Source organism: Cervus canadensis, chromosome 22, assembly GCF_019320065.1.
Source record: "Cervus canadensis isolate Bull #8, Minnesota chromosome 22, ASM1932006v1, whole genome shotgun sequence".
In the NCBI taxonomy this organism is placed as follows: Eukaryota; Metazoa; Chordata; class Mammalia; order Artiodactyla; family Cervidae; genus Cervus; species Cervus canadensis.
This window is the reverse complement of record NC_057407.1, coordinates 11,330,303-11,351,300: the sequence shown is the minus strand read 5'-3', so window position 1 is coordinate 11,351,300 and position 20,998 is coordinate 11,330,303. Positions and strand designations below refer to the sequence as shown.

The 20,998-nt window shown below is 41.5% G+C and overlaps 1 protein-coding gene across 1 annotated transcript in view; it reads right to left on the bottom strand.

Annotated features, from left to right (window-relative positions):
• Positions 1-20,998, bottom strand: part of RAD54L2 (RAD54 like 2) — a 90,279-nt gene that overhangs the window by 46,440 nt on the left and 22,841 nt on the right. Inside the window, exon 2 of the mRNA XM_043441909.1 lies at positions 6,624-6,819. Coding sequence (XP_043297844.1) covers positions 6,624-6,765 — 142 coding nt within the window. The 5' untranslated portion in view covers positions 6,766-6,819. The remainder of the gene's footprint in view (positions 1-6,623; positions 6,820-20,998) is intronic.

Sequence of the window (20,998 nt, the reverse complement as noted above, 5' to 3'; positions counted from 1 at the left end):
TTTGAATGGCACATGCAAAAAAAAAAAAATGCAATGGGATTCCAGCTTTGTAGAAATATACATCTGAAGAGAAAAATAACTGAAAAATAAGATATCAATATTCTTACTATCTCTGGCTGATAGAATTGTGTGTGATTTTTATATTCTTTATAATGTCCTAAATTTCCAAAATTTAATTAATAGGTTCATATTACTAATAATCAGAAATTTATTGTTAAACAGTAAAGTCAACAAGCAGTTGGGCATCACAGATTTTGAAATATTATCCAACTCCAGACACACTCTTTGAAGAAGGATCTAGGATATGAGACAATCACAGGGTTCATAACATTTACTTAAAACTATTCTTAGAAGAGAAAGAAATCTAGGCTCAAAATAGGGATGTCTAATGTGACAGAAAGGCCATAATAAACAGTGAAAACTACAACCTCCATAACCTATGCTCCTTGTGAAGGGCCCTGGGGGCTTCCACGGGAGGGAGAAAACATTGGCTAGGATTCCCGTTAGATTGCTGCGAATCTTCCTCCCAAGTGCCATTCTTCATGACACAAAAGCCGCCCACTCTGATCTTAGTTTAAAACTCTCGAGGTTCCCTACACTTCTTTCACTTCCAGCTGCAAGACTCTGCCTGCAGACTGCTGGTGATTACTGACATGCTTGGGATTCACAGCGTGAGTCTGAAATAGCAGCTGTCAGTACTCAAGCAAATAAACCCAGGGTTCCAGGTATATCTCGAACCACCACCACTGGCCTTACATGCTCAAGCCCCTACCTAGCTCACCCCAGACCACTCTGCCCTTTGCTCTCTGTCCTCTAGCCACCAAAGCCTCCACTTTCCTGAGTCTAAACAAGCAGAGTTGTTCCCACCCCAGGGCCTTTGCCCTGGCCCTGTGCCTAGGATACTTTACCCCTGATTCTTTATACTGCAAGCAAAGAGGACAAATAGAAGGGGGTGAGAGAAACAGCACAAGTCAAACTCCCTGCAGGAGACTAAGAGACGCAGGGGTTGAGAAGGAGATCAGTTTTCCTTACCCTGTGGTGCAAGGTGAAGGGGGTCAAAGTTGACATCTGGGAGGCTAGCTTTCTGTCAATAAGATGGCTATGAAGCAGGTTCCAGAAGGCACTAAGCATGTCACACATCTAGCTGCTGTTCGAGGAAACTAGTATCCTGATACGCCATGTAAAATAGACAAGAATAGAATGAAATGGGGAAAAAAAAAAAAAAGGCCTATGTTCCAAAGAGATGTGCCCATCAAATCAGTCTGTATCCAGATCCTGACTCACTTAAATAAACTAGGACTTCTCCAAGTTTTCTGCTGAGGAGTCCTGAATTCCCACAGAAAATGTTCTTATACCTTAGGGCACCATCCAAAGCATTCAAACTCCACTCTCAAATTTATTTGAAGAAAATCTAATTTTATCTTAAAACTTCATGTGAATACTGATTTCTATGCCCAGATTTTCATTATATAAAAAAATTTTTTTCAATCCATACCAAAGTACTGAACCCCCAAGCCCTGACACTCCTCCACTAACTTCCCAATAAAACTGACACTCCAGCAAGGTCTGTCATGTTTATAGTGAAGCTCCACAAACTCCTAGCATTCCTTCCACAACCTAAGGAACCAAGTCTGGAAATAAAACTCCTTGGTAAGCAATCATTCCTAGAATAGCCAGTAAATGGTTTAAGTCTGTAGTTTTTGACTGGGCCTTGGGTTTTACAATGAAATTCCTATTAAAAAAAATCCTACTCTTGTCTTAGCTGAACAAGGTTGTTCACAGGCCAAACAGCTTGGATGAGCAGAGGGCTCTCAGAAGAAAAGGGTGGTGGAGGTCCCAGTTCTCCTACCAGAAAACTGAGAAAATAGCAGAGAAACCAGCACAACTAATGAAGCAAAAAAGTACCGGAGGAAAAGAAATGGGACATCTGGTTTTTCCTTGTAATAAATATTCCATAAGAATAAGGGTAACCTAAATGGACTGGTGGGGGAGGGGAATCTCATTATTAACTAAGATTGTTGTACACCTGGAGAACAACTGAAAATTTGGAGGGAAACCAAGAATTGAATCCAGATGAATATCAATGAGAAATACATGAAGTTCTTACTAAATGAACATATTAAATTCTAAGAATCTCCCCCACCCCCCAACCTTTACTGTACATTTAGGCCCAGGTTTCCTGCTATTTTTCTCCCTGTCTCCCTACTGCAAGGAGATAAGAAACTACTTAGGGGAAATGAGGTTAGGATTTTTACCATTTGCACAGACAGACCCTTGGAACTATTCCTTGGTCTAGATGCTCTATTACCTACAGTTGTCAAGTATATGAAAGGAAGAATCTACTGTAGGCTTAAAGGGTAGAGTGACATTGAGAAAGACAAATGAACCAGCAAATCAACCAGCAAAACACAGGTAAATGAAAATGTATCATGTATCACTCACGCCACACTCTCACATCAAATGCAACACACATTAAGTAGTAACTGAAAACAAATCTCTTTTGGTAAAGGCCAGATAATTCTAGGAGTTTCCTTCATCTAAATATTTCTAAGCACCTTATCTGGATCAAGAGATTAGAGCTCACGCTCAGCTAGAAGAAAATACTGAGCCAGAAAAACCATTGTACAAGGAAAGCCAACTTCCAGACAGAGCGGGTTTTGAACCTCTGCCTCTAATAATGACAGACCCCCAAAAGAGCTGACCTCTAACTTTCCCCATCATTCTAAAAGAATATAGAAAAGAAAAACAGGAATGACACGCCAATCCAAAACGTCTCACAACATGCCACAGGTCCCCTCACCTGTTGTGAACAGAAAGCACTATCTTCTTCCCCACTTTTTTGAAGACAAAATCATGAAGCTGTTCCCCAATAGCCAAAGCCACCATGTTCTATCACAGCCAGTTCTCAGACTAATGTCTCACGAGTCAGCTTTGGTAGGTCAGTATCAAGGGGTAGACAATGCTCCAACTTAAATGTAGCAAAGCTAAAAATATCTCTTAACTCCCCCATTCACTCACTATTCTGTTCCTTCCATCTTTGCAAAGGTTTCATAATCCTCCCAGGCTTTACTTAGTCCATCTTCAATCTGCCCCACATAACCAATAAGTCACCAAGTCATATAAATCCCACTGCAACAAATCTGACTTTGTATTCCTCAGGTGCAGATCAACTGACTCAAAAGTTCAAACCCTCACTGACCCTTCCCATAAAGCTCCATCATAGACCTAACTGGTTTTCTTGATCTGCAGACCATCTCTGTTGTATACTGCTGGAATAACATTCCTAAAATAAAAGGTCTAATGAATGCTCCCTCAGTAAAAACCTCCATCAGTTCCATGTTGCCTCTAAAACAAATCTAGATTCCTTCATGATCTGACCACAGGTCATGACCCCAGTCTTACTCCGGTCATCCTCCTAAAGTGCTCAGTGCTACACCAAGTAAGAGAGCTCATCATTCTCTACCACATGCCATGCTTTCCCTTTATTCATGCCATTATTTCTAATTGTCCTCTCATCTCTGATCAACAATATCACCAACTTCCTCCCTCAAAGCACTCATTAAGAAAGAAAGCCAACACATCACAGGCAGGGAATTATATGAATCTATGGTCTCAGAAGCAGCATGGGTTTGAAACAGGCACACCACCTTGGAAACCAAAGGCCCAGCTTTGCCATTTTCTTACTAATTACATTGAGCAAGGCACAATGCCTTTCTGAGCCTCAGTTTTCTCATCTGTAAAATGCACCCACCCTACTTAACACACAGGATTACTAAAATAACCAATAAGACAAAACATTTCAAAATGCTTCTGAGGGGATGGATCTAAAGTAGTACTTAGAAATTTAGTTTTAAGTGCTACTAGGAAAAAAATGCTGAAATGAGCTAAGCATAATCTTAAGAAGCTTGAAAGTAATGCAAAATAAATCCCAAAGATGTAGGAGAATATTCCAAAATAGAAATTACAAAGAAAACAAACATAATATAGAGGATCACCAAAGCCAGAAGGCAGTTCTTTGAAAAGGTTAGTAGGATAGTTCAGATGTTTGTGTAAACTATAAGGAAGTACTGTCAAAGTGAAACACTTCAAATAGAAAGGGCTGTAGTAACAGTTTCCTTTCTGAAAGGGTATCTCAGCTGCAGCACTGTTGACGTCTGGGGCCAGATAACAGTGTGGCAGGGAGCTGTTCTATGCAGTGCAGGGCCGTCAGCAGGACAGCTTACTTCTACCCACATATGCCAGGAGCATTCCTCCCCCACCCCCAGGAGTCGTGACAGCCAAAAATGTCTTCAGACTGTAAACTGTCCCCCGGGAGGTAAAATCAACCCAGGTTGAGAAAAACTGTTCTAAGAAAACAAAAGGGCCACATCACACTACACCAGCTAAGACTAGACTATTCATAGCTATTCCTAATTTTAGAATCACTGGCTGCTCTGCCCATTAGAACTGCAGGATAACCAGCAAGCCAAGGAAGCAAAGGCAAGACTGAAGAAAATAGGCAGGTCTTGGATGTTTTAGCACAACTGCACAGAGTGTTCAAGATGAGAAGACCAGAAAAGCTGTAAGAACTGAAACAGTGGCAGAGATGTCACAAGTAGCAGAAGTATCATTTTTATTTCCGGGGAGCAGGGGTGGGGGGTGGGAGGGTAGGGTTGTAGTGTTCTAACACTACATTGAAAAGTAAAAATGGTGCTTGCAAGGAACTCTGCTCAATTGTATGTGGCAGCCTGGATGGGAGAGGGGTTTGGGGGAAAATGGATACATGTGTATGTATGGCTGGGTTCCTTCCATGTTGACCTGAAACTATTACATCGTTAATCGGGTTAATCGGCTATACACCAATACAAAACAAAAAGTTAAAAAAAAAAAACTGTGCTTGAATCAAATTCCAAGAAGTGAGATACCCTAATGGGGCCAAAGAAGGAGACAGTACCTATGGAAACTTTTTCTTACTCACTCTGAAATTCATAAGCAATAAAAAGAAATCATTTCAAAATTTTAAAAAGTTATTTCATCAAGAAATACATTTTCTTTTTTAAAAACTCCAATTACAGTACATTATTATAAGTAATTATGTATTATGTATATGTATTATGTATATGTATAAGTACATTATTATGAGACAAATCACAATTAAATTCTTGCCACTTTTAAATAAATAATAGTAAAGTCCTCAAATTCATACCATACAATTTTTAAATAATTAAGAATCTGACCAGGAGAAAAGGAATCCAAGAAGCCAAGAGGGAAAACAGTGTGTATATATCCATTATACTCACTGGCAGTATCTAAAACCCAGTCTAAACCTGATGAGAGTTCTAGAGGTGCCTGAAAACATAATTTTGAGAAACCAAATGATATAAAAGCAAAAAGTGATGCAGATACCTAGGGATTCTAATGCCATCTTAAGAACCATGAGAGGCAAGCAAAACAGTCTAATGGTATACCCATACATCACTATCTTCGGTTATTTCTCCTCATACTACTTTATGGACAGGAACTATAAAACTAGTGGTGAGGAGACTCGAATGGAACAGGCTAGCAGTGGATAGCAAAAGATGCTGTCCGGGTGAGGGCAGGGAGTAAAATGGTAATTTGCCTGCCATAAGTAAACTGGAAATGGGGCAGAGACTTCTCAACAGTTTACGTGACAGAAAATTGATCCCTGAACCATATGGCAGTTGTTAGGATGAGTGAGAACTAAAGACATTAACATCAACAAAGAAAAAGGAAAGATGTTTATTCCCCTGGAATCTGGAGAATGACAGGAGTGCATCTTCACCAGGCTCCAGCAGGTCCAAGGAATGACAATCTAGTGCAATTTCTGGTGTGTTATAAATGAATACTGCTGTGTTATAAAAAGGCAAATTTTATTCCTAGGATAACAGGAAGCTTACAAACAACTAACTCCTGTGCCATGAAAGGCTAGAATTAATTGAGAAGCTGGTCAGATGACCTAACACTAGACTAATGATGAAAGAAAAAGTCTAATGCCACTTCAACAAGTTGGGAATAAAGAAAGGGTGAGCCAAGCAAACCAAAGAGGAGTCCAGCAGGGGTCTAGCAGCTACACAGGGGCAGTTCTCTCCCCACTGGAGCAATTTATAGTTGCCTGAAGTGGCTGAGAGGCAGACCAGCACTGCAGGAGACAGGGTAAGCTCTCTGAGTTGTGAACCCATCTAGGAACCTCTCCCCAAATAACGTCCTCATGTTCACAGAAGCAGAATTGTGAATATAACTGAGGAAATTCACAGGTAACTCACAGTTATCCCCTGATGGGTCTGTGGTCACCAGACCACAAAGTCTCACCACAGGAACTCTGCCACTGACTCCCTCCACGACTTGAACAAGTACGCTCCACTCTCAAATGTGGGGACCTATGTGTGCACATGGCCAAAGACGAGGTGAGGGCTAAAGGTCCCTCCAGCACCACAGTGAAGCTTATGTAGAGGAACAATTCATTTCCTGGGGAAGAGCATATGGGTTCATTGTCGCTGTTTTTCAGACTCTGCCTTCTCACGATGGATGACCTGAGAAATCCAACTGCAAACACCAAGCTGTCTCAGCAAAAATTTTAACGGAGAAAAGGGAAGCAACCTCTGTCGCTCACGAGAGGCACTCACCATCCAGCAGGTCTTCCCCGTCATCCCTGCCATGCTCCTCCACTGCCACCTCCGCCTCCTCCTCCTCCTCCTCTTCCGCATCCTCCAGCTCCACGTCTGGGTCCAGGTCTGGGTCGCTCCCTGAGGCGGATTCGTCTGACATGGCTCCCAGAGGTCCTCAGTGGACATTACCGTCTCATGGTCCACTGCAGGGGTCCTGGGAGGAGGACAAGAGGCAGCAGAATCACCAAAGGTTTCACTTAGAAACACACATTTTTCAAAGAGAAAATGTCAAGGATGAATACCCTGGTTAGGTAGGGAGCTAAGCATACCTAAAACCTCAACCTTCCCCACAGGACGCTGGCCCTGAGACACACTGTGGTGACTCTGCCCGGCTCAAGCCTCTCTTACCTGCTTGTCTGGTCCCTGTAAGGTACTTTCTTGTCCAAACACCCTATACACTTCAGAATCTCCACTGGTTCATTCCTTCATGCATTAACTGCTTCCTGAGCACCAACTCAAGTCAAGGCTACGGTTTTTCCAGTAGTCATGTATGGATGTGAGAGTTGGACTATAAAGAAAGCTGAGCACCGAAGAATTGATGCTTTTGAACTGTGGCGTTGTAGAACACTTTTGAGAGTCCCTTGGACTGCAAGGAGATCCAACCAGTCCATCCTAAAGGAAATCAGTTCTGAATGTTCACTGGAAGGACTGATGCTGAAGCTGAAACTCCAAAACTTTGGCCACCTGATGTAAAAAGCTGACTCATTTGAAAAGACCCTGATGCTGGGAAAGATTGAGAGCAGGAGATGGGGATGACAGAGGATGAGATGGTTGGATGGCATCACCAACTCAATAGACATGAGTTTGAGTAAACTCTGGGAGTTGGTGATGGACAGGGAGGCCTGGCGTGCTGCAGTCCATGGGGTCGCAAAGAGTCAGACACGAACTGAGCGACTGAGCTGAACTGAACTGAGCACCTACTCTTTACATCTCTGTAGATACATATACATGTGTATATAATCGCAAGCACTCAGGCTTTGGGGACACAGTACAAAGGAGAGAAAACTATGTCAGAAGGTGGTGTGTGCCAGAAGCAGCTGTTATTTTATATAGTGTGGCAGGGAACGGGGATAGGAAAGTTCTCACTGAGCAGAGACCAGAAGAAACAGAGAGCCGGACAGACATCTGCAGGGACTGTGTCCAGGCAGAATGAGCAGCAAAGGTGAGGTCCTGGAGTAACTGGGAGTGCTCAGGGAATGAGTAGGCCCTATCTTGGAGCACTACAAGGAAGATGGTCCATTCTCCCACCACCTAAATACAGTGCTTACGGGTAACTGACTGCTCATCACACTGTCCCTTCCCGAGGAGGTAGGAAGCCTCAGAAGGCCTGGCGCCCACAGTTCAGCTCTTGGGCTCTGCCCTAGTTCGTGGCCCAGTTCCAGCTCCATTTCTTCCAAGAAGCCTTTGTCCACTGCTCCAGTCCTCAGGGATCATGTTCCCTCTTCTGAACTCCAGTAGCCATGCTGACCAGGCTGACCTTCACTGAAGGCTTCATATGAGTTACTTGGCAAAGTGTTTGCCTTCTTTGGTTTCTCACCTCCTGACCCAACAGTAAGCCCCTAGTGGCAGGGATTTAGCTGGGAGCGGTTTCTTTGTATCCTAGAGCTAGAAGCATGTCCTATTCAAATCATTCCTATTCACATTCACTCTGTCATGCCAATCTGTTTGTTCTATTATATTTAGTATGTGTCAGGCACTGTGCATGTTTGTCCACCTCTCTCTCTCCATTTCACTATTAGCAAAAGTCCTTTCTTCTTGAGTGAAAAGAAGAGAAACAGGATAAAGAGAAAGCTAGCTGTTTTGTGATACAGCAAATACAGCAAAATATTAATGTGAAGACTCACCAGTTCTTTCCAGTTTTTGGTACATTTCAAATTTTTTATAACAACATGTGGGGAAGAAGGGCACAAGATAAATAAGTTTTCATAAGACAAACAGCTGTAGACAACCACATCCAGAATCGGGTCATCCTAAAATTCCTCCCATTTCCCAAAATTAAAAAAAAAAAAGAAACACAAATATCTTAATTATTCAACACAAATACTATTCTAGACCTGGAATCTCTTAAAGTTCAGACACAATTTGAAACAGAACTTTTATGCTCCCCCGAATAGAAACAGAAACAAAACAAAGCAAACTGGATCCTTTAGAATTTTGGAAAACCAGAATTTAAGACTGCTCAGTTAAAAAGCACAGGAATAATGAGTGTGTGCATCCTGACCGGTCACATACTTAGCCTCCGAAGACAACAAAAGCAAAGAGCAGCTGTGGATGGTTTAGTAATAGAATTCAAATTTTTGCATTAATAACACACTTGCAAAAACATTCACAAAGGGCATTAAAGTACAGGGAAGAAAAGTGACCCACAAATACACATTAATATAACTAATGCTGAGCTACCATTCACTGACAAGGCAAATTCCAAGTCTCTGAGGGAAACCTATGCTTTAGTTCATTAGGTTTGAAAAAGGAAGTAGTAAACCAATTAAATATCAGCAGGTTTAGAAGTGAAATCTATTTCTGAATATCAGTATAATGATAATTCATCAGCAACTGCTCTGTTCGGAAGCGCACGCTCACAATCAGCATACACCCCTAGTTCACTCTACACGGCGTGAGGCAACTTGTTTTGCTTACAGTGTGTCTGGCTGATCATGGAGTGGCTTTTAGAGAACAATTTTTAATTAGCAAGTACCTTTAGGTAATCTGAATTTCTGGCATTTTACAAAAGAAACTGTGTGGTGATGGAAAAATGACAATCACTTAGAGGTTAAGCAATAACAATGAAAAGCTTCCTGCAAACCCACAGTTAACAAACATCTTTAAAACCACCTCAGCCCCAAGCTCCTGACAGACAAGCAGCAAACATCAATTAAACATTCAACCACCACATATGTTTTTAAGACTATGAAAGACATTGGTCCAGCCCCCTTCTCAAAACTGTTTTAAAAAAGAGGACACTTTTAAAATAGTACCCAGGCCATCAGATGCCCATGTCAGAGAAGAAACTGGAAAGTAATGGCTTTCTTAAGTCCCACCAAATTTGGTTTTTCTCTTTCCCTCCCTTCTACAGGCCACTAAATTTCTTTACAAAGACAACACAGTGAAGTCTTTTCTCAGCTCTTCAGAGCCACACTAACTACTTAAGGGGCAGGTTTGGCTGTTACTGAGCACCTTCAAAAAAGCAACAAAGGGAAAATGGCAGAGGAAAAGCTGATCCTGCAGGCAGCAGCACAGTCAACTGCACTTTGTCTCTAAGGGGCTCCGCCCCGACACGCACACTTCCATGTGGCATAGCCTTTCAGAACACAGAGAAGGCAGCTCTGATTTTAAAAATTAGCTCTTGGGCACTTTCCTGGTGGGCCTGGGCCTGTGGTTAAGAATCTGCCTTCCAAACAATTCCAAACTCATTCTACAAGGCCACAATCACCCTGATACCAAAACTAGGCAAAGACAACACACAAAAAAGAAAATTACAGGCCAGTATCACTGATGAATATAGATGCAAAAATCCTCAACAAAATTCTAGCAAACAGAATTCAACAACACATTAAAAAGCTCATATACCATGATCATGTCAGGTTTATTTCAGGGATGCAAGGATTCTTCAATATACACAAATCAATCACTGTGATACACCATATTAACAAATTGAAAAATAAACACATGATCTCAACAGATGCAGAAAAAGCCTTCAACAAAATTCAACACCCATTTGTGATAAAAATGCTTCAAAAAATGGGCACAGAAGGAACCTACCTTAACATAGTAAAGGCCATATATGATCAGCCCACAGAAAACATTATTCTCAATGGTGAAAAACTAAGAGCATTCCCTCTAACTTCAGGAACAAGACAAGGGTGTCCATTATCACCACTATTATTCAACATAGTTTTGGAAGTCCTAGCTATGGCAACTAGAGAAGAAAAAGAAATAAAAGGAATTCCAAATTGGAAAAGAAAAAGTAAAACTCTGTTTGCAGATGACATGATACTATACATCAAAAACCCAAAAGAAACTATCAGAAAATTACTAGAGCTAATCAGTGAATTTAGCAAAGTTATGGGATACAAGGTCAATACACAGAAATCACTGCATTCCTATATACTAACAATGAAAAACCACGAAGAGAAATTAAGGAATCAATCCCATTCACCAATGCAACAAAAAGAATAAAATATCCAGGAATAAACCTACCTAAGGAGACAAAAGACCTGTATATGAAAAATTATAAGACATTGATGAAAGAAATCAAAGACGACATAAACAGATCGAGAGAGAGTCCATGTTCCTGGGCAGGAAAATCAATATTGTGAAAATGACTATACTACCAAATGTAATCTACAGATTCAATGCACAAGTGAAAAGTGAAAGTAAAGTCGCTCAGCCGTGTCCAACTCTTTGAGACCCTGTGGACTATAGCCTAGCAGGCTCTTCCATTCATGGGATTCTCCAGGCAAGAATACTGGAGTGGGTTGCCATTTCCTTCTCCAGGGGATCTTCCCGACCCAGGGATCGAACCAAGGTCTCCTGTATTGCAGGCAGATGCTTTACCCTCTGAGCCACCAGGGAAGACTCACTTTCATTTTTTCAGAATAAAAAATTTCACAATTCATATAGAAACACAAAAGACCCCAAATAGCCAAAGAAGTCTTGAGAAAGAAGAATGGAGCTGGAGGAATCAACCTTCCTGACCTCAGACTATACTACAAAGCTACAGTCATCAAGACAGCATGGTACTGGCATAAAAACAGAAATACAGACCAATGGAACAAGATAGGCAAGATACACCCACACACCTATGGGTACCTTATTTTTGACAAAGGAGGCAAGAGTTTACAATGGGGCAAAGATAGCCTCTTCAATATGTGGCGCTAGGAAAACTGGAAAGCTATGTGCAAAAGAATGAAATTAGAACACTTCCTAATGTCATACACAAAGATAAACTCAAAATGGATTAAAGACCTAAATGTAAGACCAGAAACTATAAGACTCTTGAGGAAAACATAGGCAGAACACTCAACATAAATCAAATCAAGATCTTCTATGACCCACCTCTTAGAGTAATGGAAATAAAAACAAAAATAAATAAGTGGGATCTAGTTAAACTTAAAAGCTTTTGTACAGCAAAGGAAACTACAAACAAGGTGAAAAGACAACCCTCAGAATGGGAGAAAATAATACCAAGTGAAACAACTGACAAAGAATTAATTTCCAAAATATATAAGCAGCTCATACAACTCAATACCAGAAAAACAAACAATCCAAGCAAAAGTGGGAAAAAGACCTAAAAAGACATTTCTCCAAAGAAGACGTACAGATGGCTAACAAACACATGAAAAAGTGCTCAACATTGCTCATTATCAGAGAAATGCAAATCAAAACTACCATGAGATACCACCTCACACCAGTTAGAAAGGTGATCATCAAAAAGTCTACAAACAATAAATGCGGGAGAGGGTGTGGAGAAAAGGGAACCTTCTTGCATTGCCGGTAGGGGATGTAAATTGATACAGCCACTATGGAAGATGGTATGGATATTCCTTAAAAAACTAGGAATAAAACCACCATATGACCCAGCAATCCCACTACTAGGCATATACCCTGAGGAAACCAAAACTGAAAAAGACACATGTTCCCCAATGTTCACTGCAGCACTATTTACAATAGCTAGACCATAGAAGCAACCTAGATGACCATCGACAGATGAATGGATAAAGAAGCTGTGGTACATAAATACAGTGGAATATAGACATGATAAAAAAAATTGATAAGGAAAAAAATGCATTTCCCCATTTGCTCCTCATCCCATGAGACACACTGCTTCAATCTTCAGTGAAGAGGAGCTCTGCTTCTAAGACACAGACATACTAGGAGGGTGACTTGGGTGTTGCTGCACCTTAAAAATGACCTGTTATTCCTACAAGCAAACTCTGGGAATCAAATTCTATTTTAATGAAACTGGAGAACGAGCTATTTAAAGGAACTCCCAACAGAACCACTCTGATAGGTAAATATTCAATCCCTAAATAATATGTTAACCTTTATAGTTTAATATATTGGGTTTGCTTTCAAACTGTGGGTTGGAGAAGACTCCTGAAAGTCCCTTGGACATCAAGGAGATCAAACCAGTCAAACCTAAAACATATCAACCCTGAATATTCACTGGACAGAATGATGTTGAAGATGAAGCTTCAATACTTTGGCCACCTGATGTGAAGAACTGACTCACTGGAAAAGACCCTGATGCTGGAAAGACTGAAGGCAAAAGAAGAAGGCAGCAGAGGATGAGATGGTTGGATGACATCACTGACTCAATGGACATGAGTCTGAGCAAACTCCAGGAGATAGTGAAGGACAGGGAAGCCTGGCGTGCTGCAGTCTATGGGGTCACAGAGAGTCGGACATGACTGAGTGACTGAACAACATCATACTGGGTTTGCTAAAAAGAGGCTCTAATTATGAAGAAACACACAGTCAATCCCAGTGAGCCTCTCTCAGCAACCTTGAGAGTGAAGGAAGAGGGTTTTCTGCCCTGCTAAATTCAAAGACAAAGACACCTGTCTGTAAAGTGCTGCCTGACCAAGAATCAGTGGAATTAATCATGTGGGCACAGCCCTCAGACACACCCTTGGCGGGGAGATACACAGAAGGAAATAAACATACACACACACACTCACAGCCTTTGTTCACAAAGCTGACCATGCCTGGAGAGTTCACACTGAAAACTGCAAACACACACGGCTTCACCAGGTAGCTGGTGAAATTCCAGAGACATCTTAGTGGTCCTCAGCAGCATCCTGATCTTGCCTTTGAATAAAATAATCCATTCCCAACTGCCATATCCTCATTAATTTTGGTGACCTTGGGTAATATTAAATTTCCTCAAGTGCTCTCAAAGCAATTTAACAGCAAGTGCCACTCACATCTTTTCTCCATTAAGAATATAAACAAAACCATGCATTTATGCTAACATACAAGGGGAGGGAAGTTTTCAGAGCAAGCAAACATTCAGCCCAAAACTTGAAGCAACAGCCCTTCAAAGAAACCTATTAGTCAAAGAATCAAAGAAGAGGAGAAGAGAGTTCAGTTCACATATAGAACTTTCTGGATATCTATTACAAGATTCTTCAATCTGCTGTGAGAGATCGACTGTGGATCTTTAAAGTTATTTCAAAACACCTTTCCTGTGCAAGATGAAAATCTAACGTGTACTTCAAAATTCCATGCAGCCCAAATGTCTTTTGCTTATCTTTCAGTTACTTTAAAACATATTTAATACACATAAGCAGTCACAGAAGCTAAACTGACAGAGATCGAAATATGTTTTTTGGAACTCAAATGAGACTTTCAGCAATTAAGACAAAAGAAAGAAAGAAAGATGAACAAACACACCCAGGCCTCCAAGGAACCGGGCCACAGGAGACAACTCTCCCAAAAGGCAATGCAAGTGAGGCCAGCCCCAAGCATGACAGAGGCGCTGGAGCCGCGTGTGAAGAGGCCTGAAGGCCAGCCTCAGCTCGCCGGCAACGCACTGCGTTATCCTCCCAGAGCGTCTTCCACAAACCCTCTTACTCCAGAGAGAAGAGAGATGGGCCTGATTCATCTTTAAGACCCCTTCCAAATTCTATGACAGCAGTTCTTAAAGGGTGGTCCTGGAACCCCTGAGGGTCCTCGAGACCCTTTAACAAAGTCAAATTCCTGCATGGGTTAAACAGCCATTCAAAGTGCAAGACAGACCAATGGATTTCAATGAAAACAACACAAAAAGTTTCTTGATACGGTTTCAAGCTCTCTGTAACAATTAACCTTGAAGAAACTACCAGAGTTTTGGTATAATACTAACAAATACCCACAATTATATGAAAAGGATGTTAAAACACTCCTGTCTTTTCTAACTACATTCTTCATGTACTTCAATAATATAAAAAGTCAACAACAAAACAGTAAGTCGCAACAGAACAAATGCAGAACCAGATCTGAGAACCCAGCTGTCTTGATTCAACCAGACATTTTCAAATTTTTGAACATGTTAAACAATTCTACTCTTCTAATTTGTTTTGGAAAATAGCTATTTTTCATTTAAAAGGTTATTTATGTTAATATATAATTATTGTATTATTTTAGAATGAATTAATACATTTTATTTCTCAGCTTTAGTTTCTAATACAACAAATATTGACCAGTAAAGCACTCTGAGGTCTTTAATAATTTTTAAGAGTATAAAAGGATCCTAAGAGCAAAAAGTTTGAGACCTGCTATTCTAATACCTGCTATTCTAAACGTGGTCTTCTCCCCCACGTTTTCAGGTATCACAAAGAGAAAAACTGGCTTTAAGGAAAAACATAACATGCAGAGAACCACATTACATGAACATTATAAATCTTCCATAATATTTAAATAAAAAACAAAAATTAATCTGATATATAAAAATTATACAGACAGGTTACTTTATAAATATAATTAATCATTAAGGGGCAAATTTCCTCAGTAACTGAAGTTAATACTACATTGTTGCTTAGTCACTTCATTGTGTCTGACTGTTTGCGGCCCCACGGACTGCAGCTCACCAGGCTCCTCTGTCCATAGGATATCTCAGGTAAGACTTCAGGAGTGGGCTGCCATTTCCTACTCATGAGGATGTTCCTGACCCAGGGATCAAACCTGTGTCTCCTACAAGTCTCCTGCATAGCAGGCGGATTCTTTACAGCTGAGCCACCAGGGAAGACCAATACTACATTTGCAAAGTCAAATTTTCACTTTTACCACTGAATCTCTGCTATCCACACTCCCTTTAAAACAGCCAAGGGCTGAGGTACACTGCCCTCCTCGTAAATCCCCCTTGGCTTATGCCCTTCATCCAAGAAGTTACTGAGAAGCACATCCCTGCAAGAGTCAGTCCCAGGAGTTTTGAATAAGTAGGAGTTAAGCCCTAGAAGGCCACTGCTGAGGGGAGCAAATGAAAGATTCATTTCATTCTCCATGGAGTCAGCTGAAAAAAAAGGAGGGGGTGGTGAAAGGAGGGAAGGGGGAAGGGAGGGGGAGAGAGAGAAAGAGAAAGAGAATAAACAATTGAACTGGGAAGACAGGAGCTAAAATAGGGATGACAGATTTGGCTATGAGAAGCCTGTGTGACACAGACACTGCTCCCCAGAGAAGTGTGGGTTCTGAAAAGAGTCCCTCTCTCACACACACGCACTCCACATATGTTAAAACATCAGATCTGTGTAATCTGAGGGTGGTAAAAAAAAAAAAAAAAAGATCCCTGGATCTCTAAATGCAGGGGATGAGGCAAGAATAAATGCAATTCTGGCTAAATATGTTACCATTCAACTCGTGAGCCCTGTTATCTCTTTCCACATAGCTCTAACTTAAAACAGGGATTTCAGAGATAAGGACCAACTTGGCAGGGGCATGGATGGCCCACTTACCCTAGGCTCCCTGGAGCCTAAGCCAGCCCAGTTCAGATCAACCTAAAAGCAAGTGAGGTTTATCTACTGGATGGTGAGACTGAAGAGGCTTGGAGAGAAGCCAAATCATGCTTGATGTCCCACCGCAACTGACCCCACTCCTCTCACCAGCCTCTTCCCTGAGCCCTCTGAGACCCCTCCCTCTCCTAAGACTCTTCCCTTTCTAAGAAATCTATCACAAAGCCACAGAGCTCAGTCTGGGGGCTTCAAACCCAGACAAGCATAAGCTGTACAGAGGGAGGGATGGTTCATTCACCCTTCACAGGCCTGCAAACATTCAGCATGAATTCTGGTAAAGACATCTCTGTATCTAGTCAATCTACCCACCAGACACAATCCTGAAAAGCTCTATCCAAGCAGCATTTCAACAAATCAGAGCTTTTACAAATAAGACTACAGCAGGGACCCTTACCTGAATCCTTCCATAATATAGCCACTAATTTTCTGAATTGATGCTGATCACTTTAGATTTTCAATAATCATTTATTTTTAAAAAGTTATACCTATCTCATATACAGGCTGTATACTGTGGTTTTCCCTACATTGGTATCTACTATAAATAAAATTTCTAATGCATGACTATTATTTTGCGGTATGTACTCACAAACTGTATTTCTACAGCTACTCAAGTTTTTCCACTTTGGCTTTGTCAGTGACATGGGCACTCTGTGCACTTAGCTCCATAATGACATAGGTAAACTCTTCTGGTTCCACTTCTCACAGTTCTAAAATGAATGGTAATACTAGTCAGGGGTAGACACCTTATGGTGTCTATGCGACAATACAAAACTACGTTTGGTCTTTGCCCCAGGTTCCCAGCACAGAGCTCCCAAAACCCAAAAAAGACAGGAGTGTCTTTTGTTATTCATACCGAGCCCCTTTTGACCAGACCTGAATTTAGGTAAGTGAATTTCTAGAGTGGGATCCCTAGAAAGCCTCAGGATGGGACTGGCCAGCAGTAAGACCAAACGACCAGAAGGAACTTTCAGCCTTACCCACCAAACTCCAAGATGGGGGCAGGGAGCTGGAGATGAAATTCTATAAAAGCCCCTGAACACTGACAGCCAGAGGGCCTCTGGGTCAGTGAACACATCGAGGCGGGAAGGGCGACACCTCGAAAGGGCACTGAAGCACGGGAACACGCCCCCCACACCTTGCCCTACGCTTCGCTTCCGTTCAGCTCTTCTTGAGTTGTACCCTTTACAATAAGCCAGTAAACATGTGTATATTCTTGAGTTATGAATCATTCTTGCAAATTTTTGAACCTAAAGAGGGGCTCATAGGAACCTCTGACTTATAGTCAGTCAGTCAAGGACTTGTGACCGGTATGTGAAGCAGGCTCAGTTCTGTGGGACTGCGTCCTCAACCTGTAGAGTCTGCACTAACTCTGAGTAGTTAGCATGGAAACTGAACTGCTGAACACCAAGCTGGGATCCAGAGAATGAATCAGAGAGTGGTTATTGGTGCTGGGAAACATCTCAGGGTCACAAAGACTTGTAAGTGACAAATCACAAGAACTTATATCTGCAAAGAGCAACAGAAAATTTAAAAATGCATTATTTCTTGACTTTCCACGTGCAAAAATAAAGTGTGGCATTTACTGCAATGCAATAGGTAACCTGTATCTTTAAACAACTAAATGTCACTTTCCCAGTTGACTTAGATTAGTAATTACATGATACACGAATTTGTAAACGGGAATCCATAGTGAGTTCACCCCTCAAAGAACAAAGGAAAAAAAGAACCATAGATAAAACCAAACCTGTTATCAACACCACATTCCGCATTTTCACTGAATAATAAAAACTGATTCTGAGAATCAGGAAAAACTGAGTGGAACCAAGGAGGATCATTTAATGACCTAAGCAATTTAAAATACGCATAGAAAAATAAGGGCTTCCCTGGTAGCTTAGACGGCGAAGAATCCACCTGCAATGTGGGAGACCTGGGTTCGATCCCTAGGTTGGGAAGATCCCCTGCAGGAGGGCATGGCAATCCACTCCAGTATTCTTGCTGGGAGAATCCTCATGGGTAGAGGAGCCTGGTGGGCTACAGTCCATGGGGTCGCAAAAAGTTGGACACGACTGAGTGACTAAGCACACAGAAAAATAAACAAAAATACATACAGAGTCTAATCATCACCTGTCTCCCTCCCTTGGCCAACATACCCACTTAGACAACCAAACCTGTCAGCAGCTATGAAAATGTGGAAGAATTGAATTACACTAAAGAGTTGCACTCAAACACAATCCCTTTACTCTGAAGGTGGTACCACCTTTCTCTAGGGTGCACGGGGAAGTCGGGATCGGAATGTGAGAACTGAGAGCATCCTAGGACTAACGGTGTACATCTCACCATATATGTAAAATAATTCTCTAAGGACTGTCTCAGATTAAAGAAGACTGCATGCAACATGGGATCCTGGATTAGGTCTTGGACCTGGGGAAGAAAATAGCTATAAGAGCCAGTATTGAGAACAATAGTTGATGCAACTGAATATGGACTATGGATTAGATAACAGTAGTGTATCAGTATTTTATTTCCTGACTGTGAGGACTGTTTTGTGGTTACAGAAGAAAGTGTCTTTAGGAAATATACAATCAAGCATTTAGGGGTAAAACTAAACAAATAACCTTTTAAAAGACAGTTAATAAGGAAGAGAATAAAATCGTCTATTCCTGGTTCTCCAGATTTAAACACTTAACAAATACAAAAATATCTTATTTCAAAGTACAGATTTGACAAGATTACCTAGCTAACTATTCTCCTTAGAAAATTAGTAACAAACTTCCTTTCCTTTAAGACACAATAACTTAGGGTTAAAAAGACTAATTAGCCCCCTAGGATCCTCAGGAACAGACAGTATGTCCTCTCGCTGGGGGGCAGGCATCGCTCCCTCTTCCCCTGAGCCTAGCCAACAACTGGAACTATCTCTGAGGCAAATCTCACTTGGGTTCCCCCTGGAAGGCTCTAGGGCTAATCAATGGCATAAACAAACAGCACCCCACAGGCAGGGAGAAACTGGATGCGCCAGCTTGCCCTTCCTCTATGTGTAGAGGTGGCCCAGTTCAGAACTATTTCTAAGGAGACTTATGTAATCAATCTGAATTACGTGTTTCACTGGTACTTTATGGCTAAGGTTATGTGCCCAGTTCTTAGGCTCTTACACACACAGACACACAGACACAGACACACACACCCTCCCTCTCTCTACAACACTGTAAATATATGTAGTTTAAGATTCACACCACTGAATCACAGATAACCTAAATAAATTTGCACTGTAAGTCTCGTCTCTAGTCTAACACTGGACATAAACACCGCAGAAACCAGTGACATCCAAATATTAGCAAAGGTAAGTGGGAAAGAAAGCGTGCATCTGACCTAAAGCCAGTACAGTAAAGTAGGAAAAAGGCTTCTTCTAACTACTTTGCCAACAAAGGTCCGTCTAGTCAAGGCTATGGTTTTCCCAGTAGTCATGTATGAATGTGAGAGTTGGACTGTGAAGAAGAATTGATGCTTTTGAACTGTGGTGTTGGAGAAGACTCTTGAGAGTCCCTTGGACTGCAAGGAGATCCAACCAGTCCATCCTAAAGGAGATCAGTGCTGGGTGTTCATTGGAAGGACTGATGTTGAAGCTGAAACTCCAATACTTTGGCCACCTTATGCGAAGAGGTGACTCAATTGGAAAAGACTCTAATGCTGGGAAGGATTGGGGGCAGGAGGAGAAGGGGACGACAGAGGATGAGATGGCTGGATGGCATCACCGACTCGATGGACATGGGTTTGGGTAGACTCTGAGAGTTGGTGATGGACAGGGAGGCCTGGCGTGCTGCAATTCATGGGGTCGCAAAGAGTCACACACGACTGAGTGACTGAACTGAACTGAACTGATAATGTCTCTGGGGAAAAGCACATGCAGTCTGGGCAGATTCAGGCTATAGATTTTGCAAATAACAAGAGAACCCACAGGAAAACCTCCCTTCTGTAAGCAGAAACCAATGGATACTAACCATTGGGAAGAAGGGCCATGTGTCAGAGACTGGAAGCTGACCTGTGTGAGTGCACATGCCTGTCGTGTGCCTCCGGTCACTCTTCAGATAAAGATGCTATTCCATGGAGACAAGACCAAACTTCAATCTACCAAATGAGAGGTGATATAATGAAGAGAACAAAATAATTCACACAGTGACATTATGGCGAGGAGATATTGTCATGATAGTGGGGATGAAGGGCAAAGGCTGAAATGAAATAAAAGCTTAAAGAAATATTTAAAAGGAAAAAGTGACCGATAGTTATTTGGAGATAGAATGGTCAAAGGGAAAAGCAGAAGGGCTAGCAATTCATTCAGGCCAAAGCTTAGGCATCTCCTATGATAAAGACACTGTGCCAGGCACAGTGGGGGTGATATAAATACATGCCTCTAAAAGGTAAATTTAGATGTAGAGCAAGAAGCCATAAGAATCCAAAACAGAAACAACAAAAATGTCATTGCTGGACATCAAAGATGTCTGTAGCATTTGAATAAATAACAAATACCTAATCAAACCTAATCATAATTTAAAATCACGTCCCTAATACAAAAATGAATAATGACATTATTGTCCCATCAAGAAATTTACGATACATTTTTCTCCCCTAATTAGGTTAAACATCTGCCCTAAACACATCGAGCACCCAAGGACACTCATTACCCTCGTCCAGTTAACAGTACAGTCTGGGCAGCATGGCTTCTCTCAAACCAGGGTGAGGCTGAACTCTGGAATTAAACCTCAAACTTCCGCCTCATCAGCACTCACTATGCCAACTGCCAACTTACAATAGTTGGCCACCACCATTCAAGAACAATCTAGGTGACCGAGA